Genomic DNA, 16482 nt, shown 5'->3' with positions numbered 1-16482 from the left:
GTACTGTTGACTGCTTTCAGAAGAAGCCTTCGTTGTAATTAAACACACTGTGGTTAAAAGTAAGCAGAAGGAAATCTGGAGGGGAACATTTGTAATAGTCAAGTGGACTTTATGAAATGTGCAATTACATTATTAGAACACAGATCATTGGGACCAGCTGACACTCCTGAATTTGGACTAAGACTCAAGCAGTGGATAACATTCAGAGTCTGGTGTCTGTTTGGACAGAGGTGATCTGTTTCTGTTTTTCCTGTTGCCTTCTTTATCCTTTTTCTTTTCTGAATATTTTAGCCTAATGTGATGAAGCATTTGCTTGTAACAAATTATTCTTTCTACTTTTCTTCCCATAGCCCATCTCCATCAGTTAGCTACTGTTCTCTGTCTATACCGAAAGGCTCTTCAGTGTGCCATTTTCCATCTAATCCCAGAGCACTGTGACAGTGAGCCTTCCAGATAAAGTGCCCACCCAGCCAGTTTGGAAAGACACCATATTTTATAAGATGATCAGTTTTTGAGAAACTTCGGTTGTCAGAAGACTGATGTTGTTGGCTTCGTCAGGGAAAGATCTGGAAAAAAGATCCAAGAGGTTAGTTCAAACCTTATGTAGGGAGTTCTCAGGGTAGGTACTACCTACTGATGGTCTCTCGTAATTGTTCCATTGCGGGCAGTCTTACTGGTATGAGAGTAAGTACAGCCATCTGCACTGTATATTTCCACATTTCCTTCACTGTACTGTTCATCTCTGACACTGACATAAGTGCACCATGACAACAAATTAGTATGGCTTTCAAAATACTTTACTAATATGTAGTGAAGATTAATCTCACTTGGCTTTCTTTTACCAAAATAGTTGTTTTCCTTCAAACCCACTCATTAATTTTCATTTTTCTTACTGTTTGATTTTTTTTTTTTTTTTTTTTTTTTGCATTATTCCTCTTTACCACTAAATTATCTACTTCTGATTTTCTGTGAATTGATGCTGGTGTTATTGGTTTAGCCCTGTATCTTCTCTTTCTTTCATGAGATTGCATTGGAGATACAATTTAGTCTTCAGCCAGGTTGACTTCTTTAGTTTTTGGAATGTGGACTGGAAACGTTATGTGTGTGTGAATAACTGTTACATGTATGTTATGTACGTGTATGTGTGTTCTGTGCACATGGGTATTATTACATATATGTGTATGGGTCAGTGTTTATGTCTGTGTATGTAGGTAAATGTTATATGTATGTGTACATGCCTGTGTTCTATTTATGTGGGTAAATTTTATAGGTCTGTGTGTATATATTCTGTGTATATGGATGAATGTTTACATGTATGTGCTATGTATGTGGGTAAATGTTAATAGGTGTGATGTATGCGTGTGTAACGTGTTCCCTGTGTGTGGCCGAATGTTATGTGTGTGTGTGTGTATGTGTGTGTGCTATGTATGAGGATTAGGTATGGTTTGAAGAGCGCTCTTGGTACAAGTTGTTTATTATACGATGCTAAGGTTATACGAGGTGGCTGGATCTGGCAGCCTCCTCTTCTCCTGTTGAGTGCACCTCCAGCACCCTGTGCCTCCAGGATGATCCTACTTACTTTTTTTTTTCCAGGTTTTTTTTTTTTTTTTTTTTTAACGTTTATTCATTTTTGAGAGACGGAGACACAGTGCGAGCAGGGGAGGGGCAGAGAGAGAGGGAGACCCGGAATCCGAAGCAGGCTCCAGGCTCTGAGCTGTCGGCACAGAGCCTGACGCAGGGCTCTAACCCACAGGCTGTGAGATCGTGACCTGAGCTGAAGTGGGGCGCTCGACCGACTCAGCCACCCGGGTTCCCTGTGATCCTACTTACTTTTTAAGAATGGTTTGGAGGATCCCAGGAGTTAACAGATAAAACAGCTAATAACATAATACGTTATAAAACATTAGTTCAGTTGCTTGTATGTAAAGTAAATAAATACTAAATAAAATACAAAAAGCACTTAACTTTATGTAAAATGAAAGGTTGAAATGTTGGATTACGTTGGAAGAACTGTTTATCAAAAGACACCAGCAAGTACATGAAAAGTCAGGCCATAGACTAGGGTTGGCCAACAGAGGCCTGTAATCAGAATATTTTGAGGAAAAGACTGACAAACCCAATAGAAAATGGGCCAGAGACTTGAACGGGCACTTCACAGATGGTCAGCATACATAGGTCCTCAACAGTCATTGGGGAAAAAGTAACTAAATCCGTGGCACCGTGCCATCATACGCCCAAATGACTAAGTTAAAAACAGCATCAGGTGCTGGGAGGGAACAGAGCAGTGGGAACTTTCGTACACTGCTGAAGGTCATCTATGTTAGTGTTGGAAAACTAGAATTACCTATCAGAGTGCAAGACATGCACGCCACGTGTCTCGGCAGCTCTCCTGCTTATGCATATTCCCAGCCGAAACGCGCGTATGTATACCAAAGATACGTACAAGAACGTTCTCAGGAGTGTGATTCCAGATTCCCCAAAACCAGAAATAGCCCAAATGCTCACCAACAACAGAATGGAAACATTAATTGTGTTATATTCATATAATGTAAAATTGTGCAGCAATGAAAATGAATGAGCTTATTCTATATTCAGGCAGTGGATAGCTCGCAAAGTATGGTATGAAGGAAACCAGACTCTCAGATTATATTGTATATATTGTATGCTTCTGGATACAAGTTCAAAACATTTCAGAAGCAGGAAAATGAACTTACAGGTTGGATGTCAGAAGTAGGTACCTTTGGAGAGTAGGGGAGCCAGTAATGTTCTGTTTTTGATTATGGATGTGATACGTGTACACGGACACATACAAATACACTTGTGATTTGTGTTTTTTTTTTGTTTGTATATAATAGTTTGATAAAAAGTTTGTTGAAATGGCATATAGTATAAAATAGGTTATTAAAGAACAATGAGAAATGAGCAAAATACAGCTCCATGCGGTGGCAGGGAAGAATCTCAAAATGTAACGTTTGATTCTATTTGTGTGAAGTTTGAAAAGAGCCAGTGCTCAGCCAGTGTCAAGGAAGACACGTAACTCTGGGCGCCAGTCAGGGCAGCAGAAGCACCATGAGTGTTACGGAATAAGGGATTTATTTGTTGGAAGAATAGACTGTATGCACCTGTGGGAGAAGCTAGAGCAGGAAGAGCCCAGAGGGAGAATTAGGTTAGAGAAGCATCGAGAAGCCCCTCCTGAATCTCTGGGTTGGGGGTCAGGGGCAGCCTGCAGGGTGCTGGGAAGCCAGGCAGGAAATGCTGTCACCTCTGGCCAGCTGCTGCCTGGCATGTAGGGGTAGGTGAAGCCGGAGGGGGGGCCGGGAAGTTCAGGAGGCAGAGTGTCTTTTCTTGGTCATCAGGGCTAGCCATTGGGGAACAAAGCTAGTGTCAGAAGAGGAAGCACGTAGACAAGCTGGAATCCTCTGGCCCCCGTTTCTGTCTGCCCCCACTTTCTGAGAGCTGAGGCTGTTCCGCTTCCACCTTTTAAATCTCAGGCGGACTCAGAGAGGGATCCTGGGAAAGTCCAGCTTGACCAAATCAATAGAGGTTTGTACGGCCACAGCGATGTTTGCACAACCTTGTGAATATCCTAAAATACTCTTTATCGTATGTGAATGAATGATATCTCTGTAAAGCTGACATTTAAACAAAGACTGTGATAGGTTGGAAATCCCAAAGAAAAGCAAGGGAATAATGAGGCCAAAAATCAGGGTAGTAGTTACCTTTGGGAGAGAAAGGAGATTTTGGAGATTAGGAACTCTTTCTTGCTACGGGTGGGGCTTCCACAAGTGTTTGCTTCACGAGTGCTCAGTCTTCCGTGGGTACGTGTTGCAGCACACACACACAGGAGACGGAAATTCACAGCCAAGTGCAGTAGGTGGGGAGTCTGCGGTTTATCAAGTTGTGGGGGCTCAGTGTGCTCTAGTCTTTGATTTCTAGCTTTTTAATGATTAGAAGATGTTAAGGTGGATGATTTAAATGTCCCCGCTTGGGATCTGGAAGTCTGAGGGTAGTCGTCCGCGTCCGTGTAACAGTGAGGCGTTATTCCCAGGGATGCAGGGGTGGGCATCGAGGCCTCCAGGGCTCCTGAAACATCCATGAGTAAGTTTTGAAAATAGGCTAATGGGATATTTCTATCACTTTTTACCGCATATGTTTGATTTTAAAATTTCAACTAATATTTCTTTGTACTTAAAGTAAGCATTCGTAACAAATCTGTTTTGATAATGAGAAATCAAAACATTCTCATCATCTAAAACTTACTTTATCTACTTTTCATTTTACATGGAGCCCTTTTTTTATTTGAATGTTTGTTATGGTTCTTTTTATCCTCTTTGTAATGAGGAAGCAATTGCCCAAATAAAGAAAGCTCTGCAGCTTTCCTGCCTGGGGCTGTAGTTGTACCAGAGTGAGGAAATGGGCGTGAAGGTTTTTACAGAAGTTCAGAAACAAAGAGTATCTTGTACCCTTCCTTTGTAAAGGCCAGATAATTTTCTGCTGTAGTTATGTAGACTTTTAGCTTTATGTTCTTTTGGTGTAAGGCATACATAGCCAGTTTTTTGAATGACCCATTTTAACTCCTTAACTAACAGAAGTCCCCTAACCATTATTTCTACGTGGGTTAAATTTCTTTCTTCTTCTTTTTCTTTTAAAGTTTATTTATTTTGAGAGACAGAGATTTTGCGTGTGTGAACAGCAGGAGGGACAGAGAGAGGGGAGAGAATCCGAAGCAGGCTCCTTGCTGTCAGTGCGCAGCGCCCTGTGGGACTTAAACTCACAAACCGTGAGATTATGACCTGACCTGAAATCCAAGAGTCGGCCCGACGAAGCCACTCAGGTGCCCCTAAATTTCTAATATAGAACCTTGTTACTGTTACTTATAGTGCCTCTGGACTATCTGCAAAACTTCAGTGATACGTTTGTTAAATAATGAGACTCTTAGGGTTTTATTTTGAATCAAATGTCACTCTATAGTTTTCCATTAAAGAAATAACATTTTTGGTGGGGGGCCTGGGTGGCTCAGTTGGTTGGCATCTGACTCGTGATCTCTGCGTAGGTCTTGATCTCAGGGTCATGAGTTTAAGTCCTGTGTTGGGCTCTGCTCTGGGTGTGGAGCCTACTTAAAAAACAACAACAACAGCAACACTTTGGGTAATTTCTCTAAGCTAGTTAGTTGAGCATTTTGTCTGTTAATCTATTTGTTCAGCGATCATTTTGAGTGCCAGTTGTGTGCCCCAAACTCTGAGATAAGTCTAGCCATTTGGAAGGAAGGGAAAGGTGGTCACAGTCATGTAGAAAGACATCGATAAAAAGTAATTGCAGTATGGTGCAATAAAGCATATAATGAAATTATGAAGTATGTATGTACAAGGTAAATTTGAGGCATATAAATGGTGGCCGTTGTATAAAAAGTGCAGATGAAGTTTTGAAGATGATTAGGAGTTTGCTAGGCAACGAGAATCAGCAAGAAAACTTTCCAGGCAGAAGGAACTACTTGTGTAAAGGAGTGAAAGCAGGAGTGACGTGGGTGATCAGGAATGGCTGGCACAGGGTTTGAGGAGAGTGATGGAGGCGGTAAGGTTAGAGAGACTAGTGGCAGCCAGCTCACAGAAAGCCTCGTGTGACGCTGGGTTTACGTTTTTATCTCATAAGTAGTAGGGATCCACTGAGAGATTTTAATCAGAAAAGTAAAATGATCAGGTTTTCATTTTATACAGCCACTCCTTGGACAGTTTAGAGAATGGTTTGGAGGGAAGCTGGAAATCTGGGGAGGAATCCATACCAGGGATAATGAAGACCTGTTTCTAGGCAATGGCAGTAGAGAAGGAACTGACCTAGAATCAGTAGGATTTGTCGTGATCTCTGAGATGTGACGGCGAAGCAGAGGAGAAGTGACTAAGACTGTAGTTTGAATGATAGTGGTACTGTAGATAATGGAATATGGAGAGAAGAGCAAGTTTCAAGACATTGAACTTAATATTTGTAGAGTTGTGCTTAGAGCATCTGTGGAACATCTAGATAAGAGATCCTAGAAGGCAGTTGTGTATAGGTCTGGGTGCTCGGGAGAGAGCTTGAAGAAACTGATGTTATAGGTGACACGTCCCAAGGAGAGTAGGGAGCATCAGGAAAGGGGGAGGTTTGAGAAATGAACCATTTCCCCTCATCCTGTCTGGAAAGTAAGAGAATGAGGGGAATAGGAAGGAAATTGAGCTTATGAAGGAGACTCAGAAGGAATAGCTGGAGAGGAAGGGAATTGGGAGGATCACAGAAAGCAAGGGAGGACAGCGTAGCAAGGAGAATGAGCAGGAGGGATCAGCAGTACCACACTGCAAAGAAAACTCCTATAAATATTAAGAAAATATTTTTTAATTTTTGTGTGATTGAGATATCATCTAGAGGAGGAAATGGAGGGTTATTTATGTAAATGGAATTTGGACAATTGGCTTACCAATTAAAAGATAGATAAGGTTAGGTCTGTCCCTTATACCTGATACAAAATGACTCTAAAAATTAGATGTAAAAAATAGAGATAATAAAAATACTAGCCCCCTGTTGGACTCCGTGCTGACAGCGCGGAGCCTGCTTGGGATTCTCTCTCTCCTTTCTCTCTGCTCCTCCTCCTGCATGCTCTGTCTCTCTCATCTCTCAAAATAAATAAACATTAAAAAGATAAAATAAAAATACTAGAAGAAAATATGGGTCCATATTTACACAGTGTTCAGTGTTCTTAATGACACCAAAATTAGGAAAAGGCTATAAATTGGACTGCATATAAATTCACCATTTCTGTGTGCTAAAAATACTGTAAAATTAAAATATAAATGGCAAACTGGGAGAAATATTTGCCACATATTTGACAGTGGTTTAATATCCTTAATATATAGAAGATCTGTTAATAAAATGAGTAACCAGAGATAACTGGTTAAGCAGTTAGTCATTGAAGTGGATTTATCTCTACTTCCTTCCAAAAGTTTGATAAAATGATAGAAGAGAATCACAAGAGGTATAAACTCCCAAAGATAGAAAATATGGGAGTGGAGAAATGGTAGATTAAGTGGTTTGACCCTCTTTCTTCCAAGTAGAAAAGCTGGACATAACTTACGAAGGTAATGGGGAGCTAGAAGATGGTGAAGATTTATTTGTGAGGCCAAGATCTGTGGGAGGAGGGCAGCTAATAGATATGCGACCAGATTTGAATCTATTTCTGCCCTAGAGGAACTTGCTAATTCAAGAAGAGGCAGGCAAACAAGAAGCTGAAAAACTGAACAGAAATTTTGATGGACTCAAGGGATTGGAGGGTGGAGGACAAAAATGATACTTTGATACAGATCAGGGAGGAGGGACCCTGGAAAACTTCTTAGGCTGTGAGCCGAGGTCTCAAAGGCCTGCATGCTAGGAATAGCAGTCTCTCAGAAGTGCTGAAGTTTAACTTCAAATCCTCTTTTAATTTTTGACTGGATCAAGGTGATCTTGATAGAAATAAATGTAAATCCTTTCTGGAAGAAGATAACATTACCCAGAACCTCACATGATATCTGCATTTATTTACAACTGGCACTCATCCGATAGATGAGATTTTGACACTTTGGCTGAAACCAAGAGAAACAACAGACTGTGGAAGAGGAGCCACAGGGTTCCAGATAATGACATTTTAGAAAAGGGTGATATACATAATATGTTTAAAGAAATGAAAGACAAGGGGCGCCTGGGTAGCTCTGTTGGTTGAGCTTCCGACTTGGGCTCAGGTCATGATCTCGCTGTCTGTGAGTTCAAGCCCCGCGTTGGGCTCTGTGCTGACAGCTCGGAGTCTGAAGCCTGTTTCAGATTCTGTGTCTCCCTTTCTCTCTGCCCCTCTCCCACTCATGCTCTGTCTCTGTCAAAAATAAATAAACATTAAAAAAATAAAAATAAATAGAAATCAAAGACAAGATGAAGAATCAGGGAACAGGAAATTTTAAAAAAAGGAAAAAAAAAGATAGAACCAGATGTAAATTCTTGATTGAAGGATTATAACTGAATTGAAATTCAGAGGTTAATTGATGGACTTAACAGTAGATTAGTAGTAGCAATAAATTGAAAAGAAATATTCAGAACGATGAGAAATATGGAGAAAGATGGATAGGAAATACATCAGAGAATGTATGTATGATGCGAGTCAGTGAAAATGTTGAATGAGCACGTGTTTGAAATCCAGTAAGAGAGGAAGGAGGAATGGTACAGAAGCAGTATTTGGAGAGAGAATGGCCGAGAATTGTCTATAACAGACAAAAGCATCGGATCACAAATTCAAGAAATACCGTAGACCCTAAGCTAGATAGATGAACTCAGATAAAATCTCGCTGAAACATAAGATTGCTGAAAACCAGAGATAACAAGAAAATCTTAAAAGTAGCCACAGAAAAATCACATATTACATTCAAAAGAGCAGTAAGACTGACAGCTAATTTCTCAAAAGCAGCAGAAGTCAAAGACGACGGAATATTTTAGAAATACAAACAAGAAGGTGAACTGCTGGCCTAGAATTCTATACCCAGCAAAAAACCTTTTAAAAGTGAAGACAAAATACCATCTTTTCTTTATCAACAAAAAATGGAAAGAAGTGATCCCACCAGACCTGCACTGGAGGAAGTAATAGTGAAGATTTTTCTTTAGGCAGAAAGAAAATGATCCTGCAGGAGAGCTTTAAGGTGCAGGCAAAGTGAAGAACAAAACAAGGGTGGATGCAAATGAATCGATGTATAGGACAGCAGTAGTGTCTTGCATGGTTTATGATATACATAGAATTAAATATATATAGTAATGGCATATAAGTTGTGGGGATGTAAATAGTTAGCAGCGTGTGGTTGTGCATTGTCCAGGAGGTGGCAAAAATATTAATTTACTTAAGACTGATAAATCAAGGATGCATGTTGTAATCTCTAGATGTTCGTTAAAAGAATAGTAAGAGAATATATACCTACCAGACTGACAGAAGGGAAATAGAGAGGAGGAGGAGTTGTCATCAAGTAAAACTTGGTTAATCCAAAAGGAGGCAGGAAGACAGAAGAAGGAACATAGAACATTTGGGACAGACAGGGAGCAAACAGTAAGAAGGTAAATTTAAACCTGTGATATTAGTAATTATATGAAAGAAAAATGAACTAAAGTTTTCATTTAAAATACAAAAATTGACAGAGCAGTTTAAAAAATAAAGTGGAGCATAACTTCATGCTGCTTACAAGGATGCAGATAGGTAGAAAGTGAAATAGTAGAAGAGGATGGATCACTGAGACACTATCTGAAAGGAAGCTTGATTAGGTTAATAAAGTAGAACTTCGGGCAGAGAAGCATTGCTAGGGAGAAGGAGAGACATTTCATAATGATAAAATAGTCAGCTCAACAGATCTGCATCTGTATGTACCTGAAAATAAAGTCTCAACATATGCAAGGCAAAAATTGACAAAATTAACAAAGAATAGACAAATCCAAAATCACAGTGGGAAATTTTAATGCTTTTTATTAACTGATAAAGAATCAGGGTATAAAATATCTCAATTACACAATTAAAAACTTGAGTTAATTGATCTTACTGGGTTTACCAGTAGACTAGACCCGGTGGGACAGAGAACAAGTAATCTGAAATGATAAATATTAAAAGTGAATAAAATGAAATATGAAATAAATAGGACACTGCATCCAATATCTAGAAACTGTATGTATTTTTTATACAGTCATGGAACATTTATCAAAATTGCTGATCCCCAAAGTAATTCTTGACAGATTTCAAAAGGTTGAAATCAGACTTATAAAGATAGGCTTCCTGTTTGAAAAATCAGTATAAATCACCAAGTTAATAAAGTAAAGCAGAAAAATAATGTGATAATGTCAATAGATACAAAAATTGCTTTTGATAAAATTGAGCATCCATTTAAAATGAAATCCTAGAACACATCATGACTAAATCGTAACAGTCCTTAATTTGATAGAGATTATGTAGCAGACATCATGTTTAATAGTGAAATGTTGAAAATTTTCTTTCTGAGCCTGGGGAAGAAATTAAGTTACTTTTACTGTTACCATTTTTAATCATTATTTTACTAGAAGTCCTACTTAGTTTAATAAGACCAGAAAAATAAAAAGCACAAGTGTCTGAAGGTAAAGAATAAAACTGATTTTGTAGATGACATAATTGTGTACGAAGAAAATCCAGAATATTTCCTTATAAGTTAATTATGATTAATAAATAAGGTTGCAAGATTTAAGGTAATGCTGGACACAGTCTCAATTTTATATACCAACAACTAACAAAATGTAATAAAAATATCACTTGAAATAACAGCAAACTTTTCAGAATTAATCTGTAGAAACATGAGGTATCTATACAGAAAACAAATATTGAGAAAAGTTAAAGATCTAAATAGAGAGATATACCATGTTCATGGATTAGAAGTCTCAATATTGTAAGATGTTGATTCTTCTCAAATTCATCTATGCATTAAATTTTTTTTTTTTAGTTTTATTTATTATTTTTTAGGGGGGGGGGCGGCAGAGGGAGAGAGAGAATCCTAAGCAGGCTCCATGCTCTGTGTGGAGCCTGACAGGGGGCTCAATTCCATGACCTTGGGATCCTGACCTGAGCTGATACAGAGTCAGACACTTATCCAGCTGAGTCGCCCAGGTGCCCTCATCTATGCATTTAATATGATACCATTGAAAATGCCAGCAGTTTTTTTTTTTTTTTTTTGGTGGAACTTGACAAACTGATGTTAAAGTATACATGGAAATGTAAACAGCAAGGAATCGCCAGAATAATTTTGAACACCCTGAGCAGACTTACTGTCCTGAATAGTGGGACTGATTATCAAGCTATGGTAATGAAAAGAATGTTGTGTAGACAGGTAGATCAAATGACCAAACGAGTTCAGATACAGATCTGCTTGATCTGGAAATTTGATTTATTGCACAGGAGGCACTCCTGAATAGTAGAGAAAGGACAGTCTTTTGAATAGATGGTAATCTAGATATTCATGTGGGAAAGAAATGTGACGCCCGACCGTACAAACATACAAATTAATTCCAAATCCATATCAGTCTGGATCCAGTCAGGAAAGAGAAGTCAAACAGTAAGTTGAAAGAAAAAGTTTACTATGAAGAATTTTTAACTGTAACAGGGAATTGAAGTAACCAGAGATGGGCTAGCAAGAAGTAAAGAGAACTTGAAAGCAGCTAAGAGTAGCAGATAGGCAGAGCTGCTGCCGCCTCTAGGGCTGAGAGAGAGAGCTCCCAGGGGAAAGGCCCCTGGCCCCCAGGAATGAGACCCGGACCTTGTCCTGAGGACACGCTGTGGCTTACCGCAAGGCCGAGAGGTGGCCGAGGTGGCTGTTGGCATCGTGCTGGTGGAGCTTGGTAGGAATCTATCCTCTGGGACTTGGCAGAAGTGGCTCTCTAGTACATCCTAGGAAAGCTTTTTTGTGGGGAGCTGTCTTACTGGGGGTACCCTGCTGCAAATTCGCCCAAGGTGGCAGTGCCGGGGGAAGCTGCTGGCCGCCAGGCGTTGCTGGCCTCTGTCTGGAGGCCAGAGAAGCTGCTGGCTGGGTGCTGGGAGCTGCACGTGCTGCAGGAACTGGATGTTGGAGAAGCCACCCGTGTTGCAGTGCTTAAGTGAAAACATCTGGAAGGCTGTATAGATCAAGATGCCAAGATGATGCCGGTGTTTTTTTCCCCTTGGCAAATAAGATTATGGTGTCTCCCCTTCTTTGTATGCGTTCAGCATTTATTTAATACATGTTGTTAACCATTCTCTCCATGCCAGACATAGAAATGTGCTTGTTACCAGATAGTTGAGTGGACAAAATAGACACTGAAGCCTAGTAGGATAGCCCGCCATTCTGTCAGGCAGGAGCTCCTCCTGAATCAGGCACTGCTCCAGTCCCTGGGGATGGGTGTATACAGTGGTGATAGAGACACCCTTTGCCTTCAAAGGGAAACAGCCATTTAAGCAAATAGTCATAAGAATATGCACATATTTACAAAGTCGAATAAAGGGGTAATGAAGGGAAAGTGCAGGCTGCCATAGGAGAGGTGGGTCTAATTTAGATTGGAAGCCGGGAAGACTTTCTTACGAAGTGATATTTTGTTCTTTTCATGACTTGAGACAGGAGAATGAGGAAGAGTTAGCTTGATGAGGTCAGTGATCAGAGAGGAGGTTCTGGACTGAGGGCAGAAGAGCCCTGGGGTGTGTGAAGAAGTGGGCAGGGAGGCAGGGAGTGGCTGGGGACGAGACAAGTTTGAGCCCCCAGGCCCCCAGGCCCCCAGGTCCCCAGGTCCCTAGGTGGAGTGCAGACCACAGCATACTGCAGCTCTGTAATTGCTGTAACTTGAAGCTTGGCTGTAAAGTGGAAGGTGGGGGTAGGGTGTAGAGCCGGGAACCTTGTGTTTTGTTTTACAGAGGTTGGGAGAGGGGGGGACAAGTGATTTGTGTTGGGAGGGAGAGACCATAGAGAGAAGGCAGTCAGGTAAACAAATATTGGAATGTCTTACACCAGGCAGTATTCTCCACTCTTGGAATACACATGAAACCAAAAAAGAAATCTGTCTTCAGGGGGCTTACATTCTAATGGAGAAGACTGAACGTAAACAAAGTAAGGTGCTAAATGTATTGTAAAAAGGAAAACAAATAGAACCTATTAACGGGGAGATATAGGAGCTGAGGTAGGGTGGGCAGTGGGATGTAATTTTAAGTGGTACGGGCAGCATTGATGGATTGGATGTCACTGGAATGCAGGATACACCAGGGCAGAGATTTTTGTTTTATTCACTGCTGTACCCCTAGAGGTTGGAGTGGTGCGCGGCGCATAGTAGGTGCTCAGTAAATGTGTGAACGATGAATGAGACAGGATCCTGGGGATCGGAAGGAAGGAGTTGCGGAAAAACTCAGTCCTCCTGTGTCCCCCTAAAATGCTCACACCCCGGCCATGCTCCTAGCGCTTCTGACACTGGATGTCGGAGGGGTTCTCTGCAGCACCAGCTGGGTGTCCTACAGTTGAACTCCATTCTGAAGCTGTGTACCTGGAGATAGCATCAGATACCTCCGGTTAAAGGCTCAGCCCCACGAGACCACTCCCATCTCCTCTGATGCCAGTGGCAAGTCCAGGTTCTCACCTGTACTTCTGATGGGCCACAGATCTGAGGTTCCCATGACCCCCTCCTCGGCTTTGATTAATTTGCTAGAGCGGTTCACAGAACTCAGGAGAGTTCTTGTAGAAAGGAAAACTTATGTCTATCAGTTTATTAAAGGACATGATAAGTTTTTTTTTTTTTTTTAACCTTTATTTATTTTTGAGAGACAGAGAAACAGAGTGTGAGCAGGGGAGGGGCAGAGAGAGAGGGAGACGCAGAATCCGAAGGAGGCTTCAGGCTCTGAGCTGTCAGCACAGAGCCCGACACGGGGCTCAGACTCATGAACCACAAGTTCATGACCTGAGCCGAAATCGGATGCTCAATCGACTGAGCCCCCCAGGTTCCCCTATTAAAGGACACGATAAAGGATACAGGTGAATCACCAGATGAAGAGATACATAGGGCAAGGTCTGGGAGGGTCCGGAGCTTCTGTCCCTGTGGAGGTGGGGTAGGTCACCTGCCATGTATGGATGTATTTGCCAGCCTGGAAGCTCCCTGAACCCCATACTGTTGGGGATTGTGGAGGCTTCCTCGTTATCAGTTGTTAACTCCATTTCCAGCCCCTGTTCCCTCTCTGGAGGGTGGGGTGGGGCTAAAAATTCCAAGCTTCTGATCGTGGCTTCGTTTTTCTGGTGACCAGCCACCTTTCAGGAACCATCCAGGAGGCAATGTGAAGTTGCCTCATAAGAACAAAAGATGCTTCAAGTGCTCTTGTCGTTTAGGAATAGACAAGGATTTTAGGAGCCCTGTGTCACAGATAGGGTTGAATACCAAATATCGGAACAAAAGAATCTTATCATTTAGGAAAATTATAAGGGTTTGGGAGCTTTGTGACATGCATGGGGCCAGAGACTAACATACATTTTCTATTATCTCACATTGAGGGGCCAAGACGAGATTAGTCGTGGATGAAGATACACTGTAGGGAGGGTCTGCATATTGTAGGGGTATTATTGCTGATACCCCCAGTTCAGATTACAGCAGTCACCCCTTAACTGTGGTTTGCTGTTTGCGGTATCACCTAACACACAATCGGATGTGGTCTGGTAGCAGATGATCCTCCTCCTGACATTGTCAGAGGTCAGTAGTAGCCAAACGCTCTGTCATGGTGCCTATGTCATTCCTCTCACTTTATGTCATGATGTAGGCATTTTGTCATCTTACATCATCACAGCAAGAAGGGTGAGCACAGTACAGTTAAGATATTTTGAGAGAAGGGCCACATTCACGTAACTTTTATTGCAGTATATTGTTACAGTTCAATTTTATTAGTTATTAATCTCTTAACGTATATATTAAGCATTATCAGAGTACATATACATAGGAAAAAACACAGTTTGTAGAGGGCTCAGTTCTCTCTGTGGTTTCAGGCATCCACCGAGGGTGTTCCTCGCAGATAAGGGGGGACTACTGTAAATTATATTTGCTTTTAGAGGATTTAACTATATTTTTAGAGGGCTTAATTATATTTTGAATTCTTTGAGTTAACTTTGTTTCATGACATTAGTTTTGTCCACTGTGTGTTTCTCAGTTATATTAATAATAATTTACATATCTCCTCATCCTCCGGGGTATTACCCAGGTGAAAGGTGGCTGTTTCTAGTAATTTAAAAATCAAATTGGTAGTATATATTGATTTATATATTGAAATTCTTTTACAACCTGTCTTGCTCCCTTAAAGCGGTGGTGCTGGTGGTGTGTGTGTATGTGTGTGTGCGTGCGTGCGCGCGGTGGCAGTTTTATGCCAGTTAAACCAGTTTAGCTAGAGTTCAACTGCAGCGCTTATGTATTGAGTTTAAAGTTACACTCCTTGCCGTTATTCTTCCGATCAGTTAACTGGACCCATCCTTCAGTGAGTGTTTCATGTAGCCTTTGCTAAGTTTCGCCTTGTGATGATCTTTTGTTTGCTTGAAATCGTATTGACAGACCATAATGCCTTCTTCTCATTTAGGTATGCATGAAGATTGCCCTTTATTTGTCAAGTCTTAGGCTTTTTATTTGTTTTTTTTTTTTTTTTTTTCAACGTTTTTTATTTATTGTTGGGACAGAGAGAGACAGAGCATGAACGGGGGAGGGGCAGAGAGAGAGGGAGACACAGAATCGGAAACAGGCTCCAGGCTCCGAGCCATCAGCCCAGAGCCTGACGCGGGGCTCGAACTCACAGACCGCGAGATCGTGACCTGGCTGAAGTCGGACGCTTAACCGACTGCGCCACCCAGGCGCCCCTTAGGCTTTTTATTTGAAGATTCCAATGCCATATATAATGTTGTCGTAGCTCAAGAAGATGTAACTTCTGACTGATAAGTGTAGGGCATTCCTTTGTTGAAAAGAATTTGATACAGATGTTTTAAGACCATTCGGTCATAGCTGGAAGCTGGCTTATATTCAGAGGACCGTGAATGAGGAACAGGGAGCATACTAAATCGCCTACATCCTTTTTGCCATAGGTAATCTACCCTTCCCAATGAAATCACTTTATTAGATTTCTATTATAAATGTATACAAACATATATTTAATTACAAAGATAATCAGTGATCATTGGAAGCATGCTAACAACAAAGGAGTGTAGAGATTAAAAATTGAAACTTTTTCTTAAAATTTACACCTCAGGAGATAACCATTGTCAACAATTTGATTTATATCCTTCTCTGAACATTAAAGGTGCATATGTAAATCACGTATGAGTGTGTAATGAATATGTATACATATGTGTGTGTGTGTGTGTTTACGTGTATATGTATACGTGAGAACATACATCCCCCTTCTGCCTACACACACACAGGAGGAATCACGCATGCCTCTTGCCTGACCATTCTTTTGCCCATGCCACTGTCTCTTGTGCTCATTTCCCACGCCAGAGCCGTAGCCAGGGATGTTTTGTAAAAATTTAAAGCAATCCCTTATGGATTGTCCCAGCATTTGGCTCATGTAATCAGTGATGCACTTAACATTCTTGTTCTCATATTTTTGCACACTTCTCAGTTATTTCCATAGGAGAGAGGCCTGCCAGTAGAGTTATTCATCCGAGAGTGTAAACATTTGTCATGTGCCCTCTAGAAAGGCTGTACCAATTTGTAATCTCAGTAGTTGAGTATGAGTGTCCATTTCTTCAAACCCTAACCAACACTTGGTTTTAAAATTCTTCTCTCAGGTGAAAAATTACGTGTCTGTTAATTTGCATTTCTTTGTATGTTCCTAAGATTTGGCATGTTTTGGCTACTTGTATTACTTTTTTGACTTATCTGATCATTCTTCTGCCCTTTTCTTCATCTTTTTCTTTCTGATTTCTTCGTTTTTCTGTAAACAAGTGTGTGTATCATTTTTCC

General features: G+C 40.9%; 1 protein-coding gene across 3 annotated transcripts in view; it reads left to right on the top strand.

The window, feature by feature from the left end:
* The window catches only part of LOC125913618 (calmodulin-binding transcription activator 1-like), a 424752-nt gene that overhangs the window by 55082 nt on the left and 353188 nt on the right, over positions 1–16482 (top strand). The window contains exon 4 of one of the 3 annotated variants that reach the window (XM_049618852.1): positions 351–15151. The exons of the other annotated variants lie outside the window; for them this stretch is intronic. Within the exon in view, the coding sequence (XP_049474809.1) occupies positions 351–368 (18 nt within the window). The 3' untranslated portion in view covers positions 369–15151. Of the gene's footprint in view, positions 1–350; positions 15152–16482 lie in introns of those variants that run through there. 3 annotated transcript variants of the gene reach the window in all.

This window comes from Panthera uncia, assembly GCF_023721935.1.
Source record: "Panthera uncia isolate 11264 chromosome C1 unlocalized genomic scaffold, Puncia_PCG_1.0 HiC_scaffold_4, whole genome shotgun sequence".
Taxonomy (NCBI): Eukaryota; Metazoa; Chordata; class Mammalia; order Carnivora; family Felidae; genus Panthera; species Panthera uncia.
This window is presented reverse-complemented; position numbering and strand designations above follow the sequence as displayed.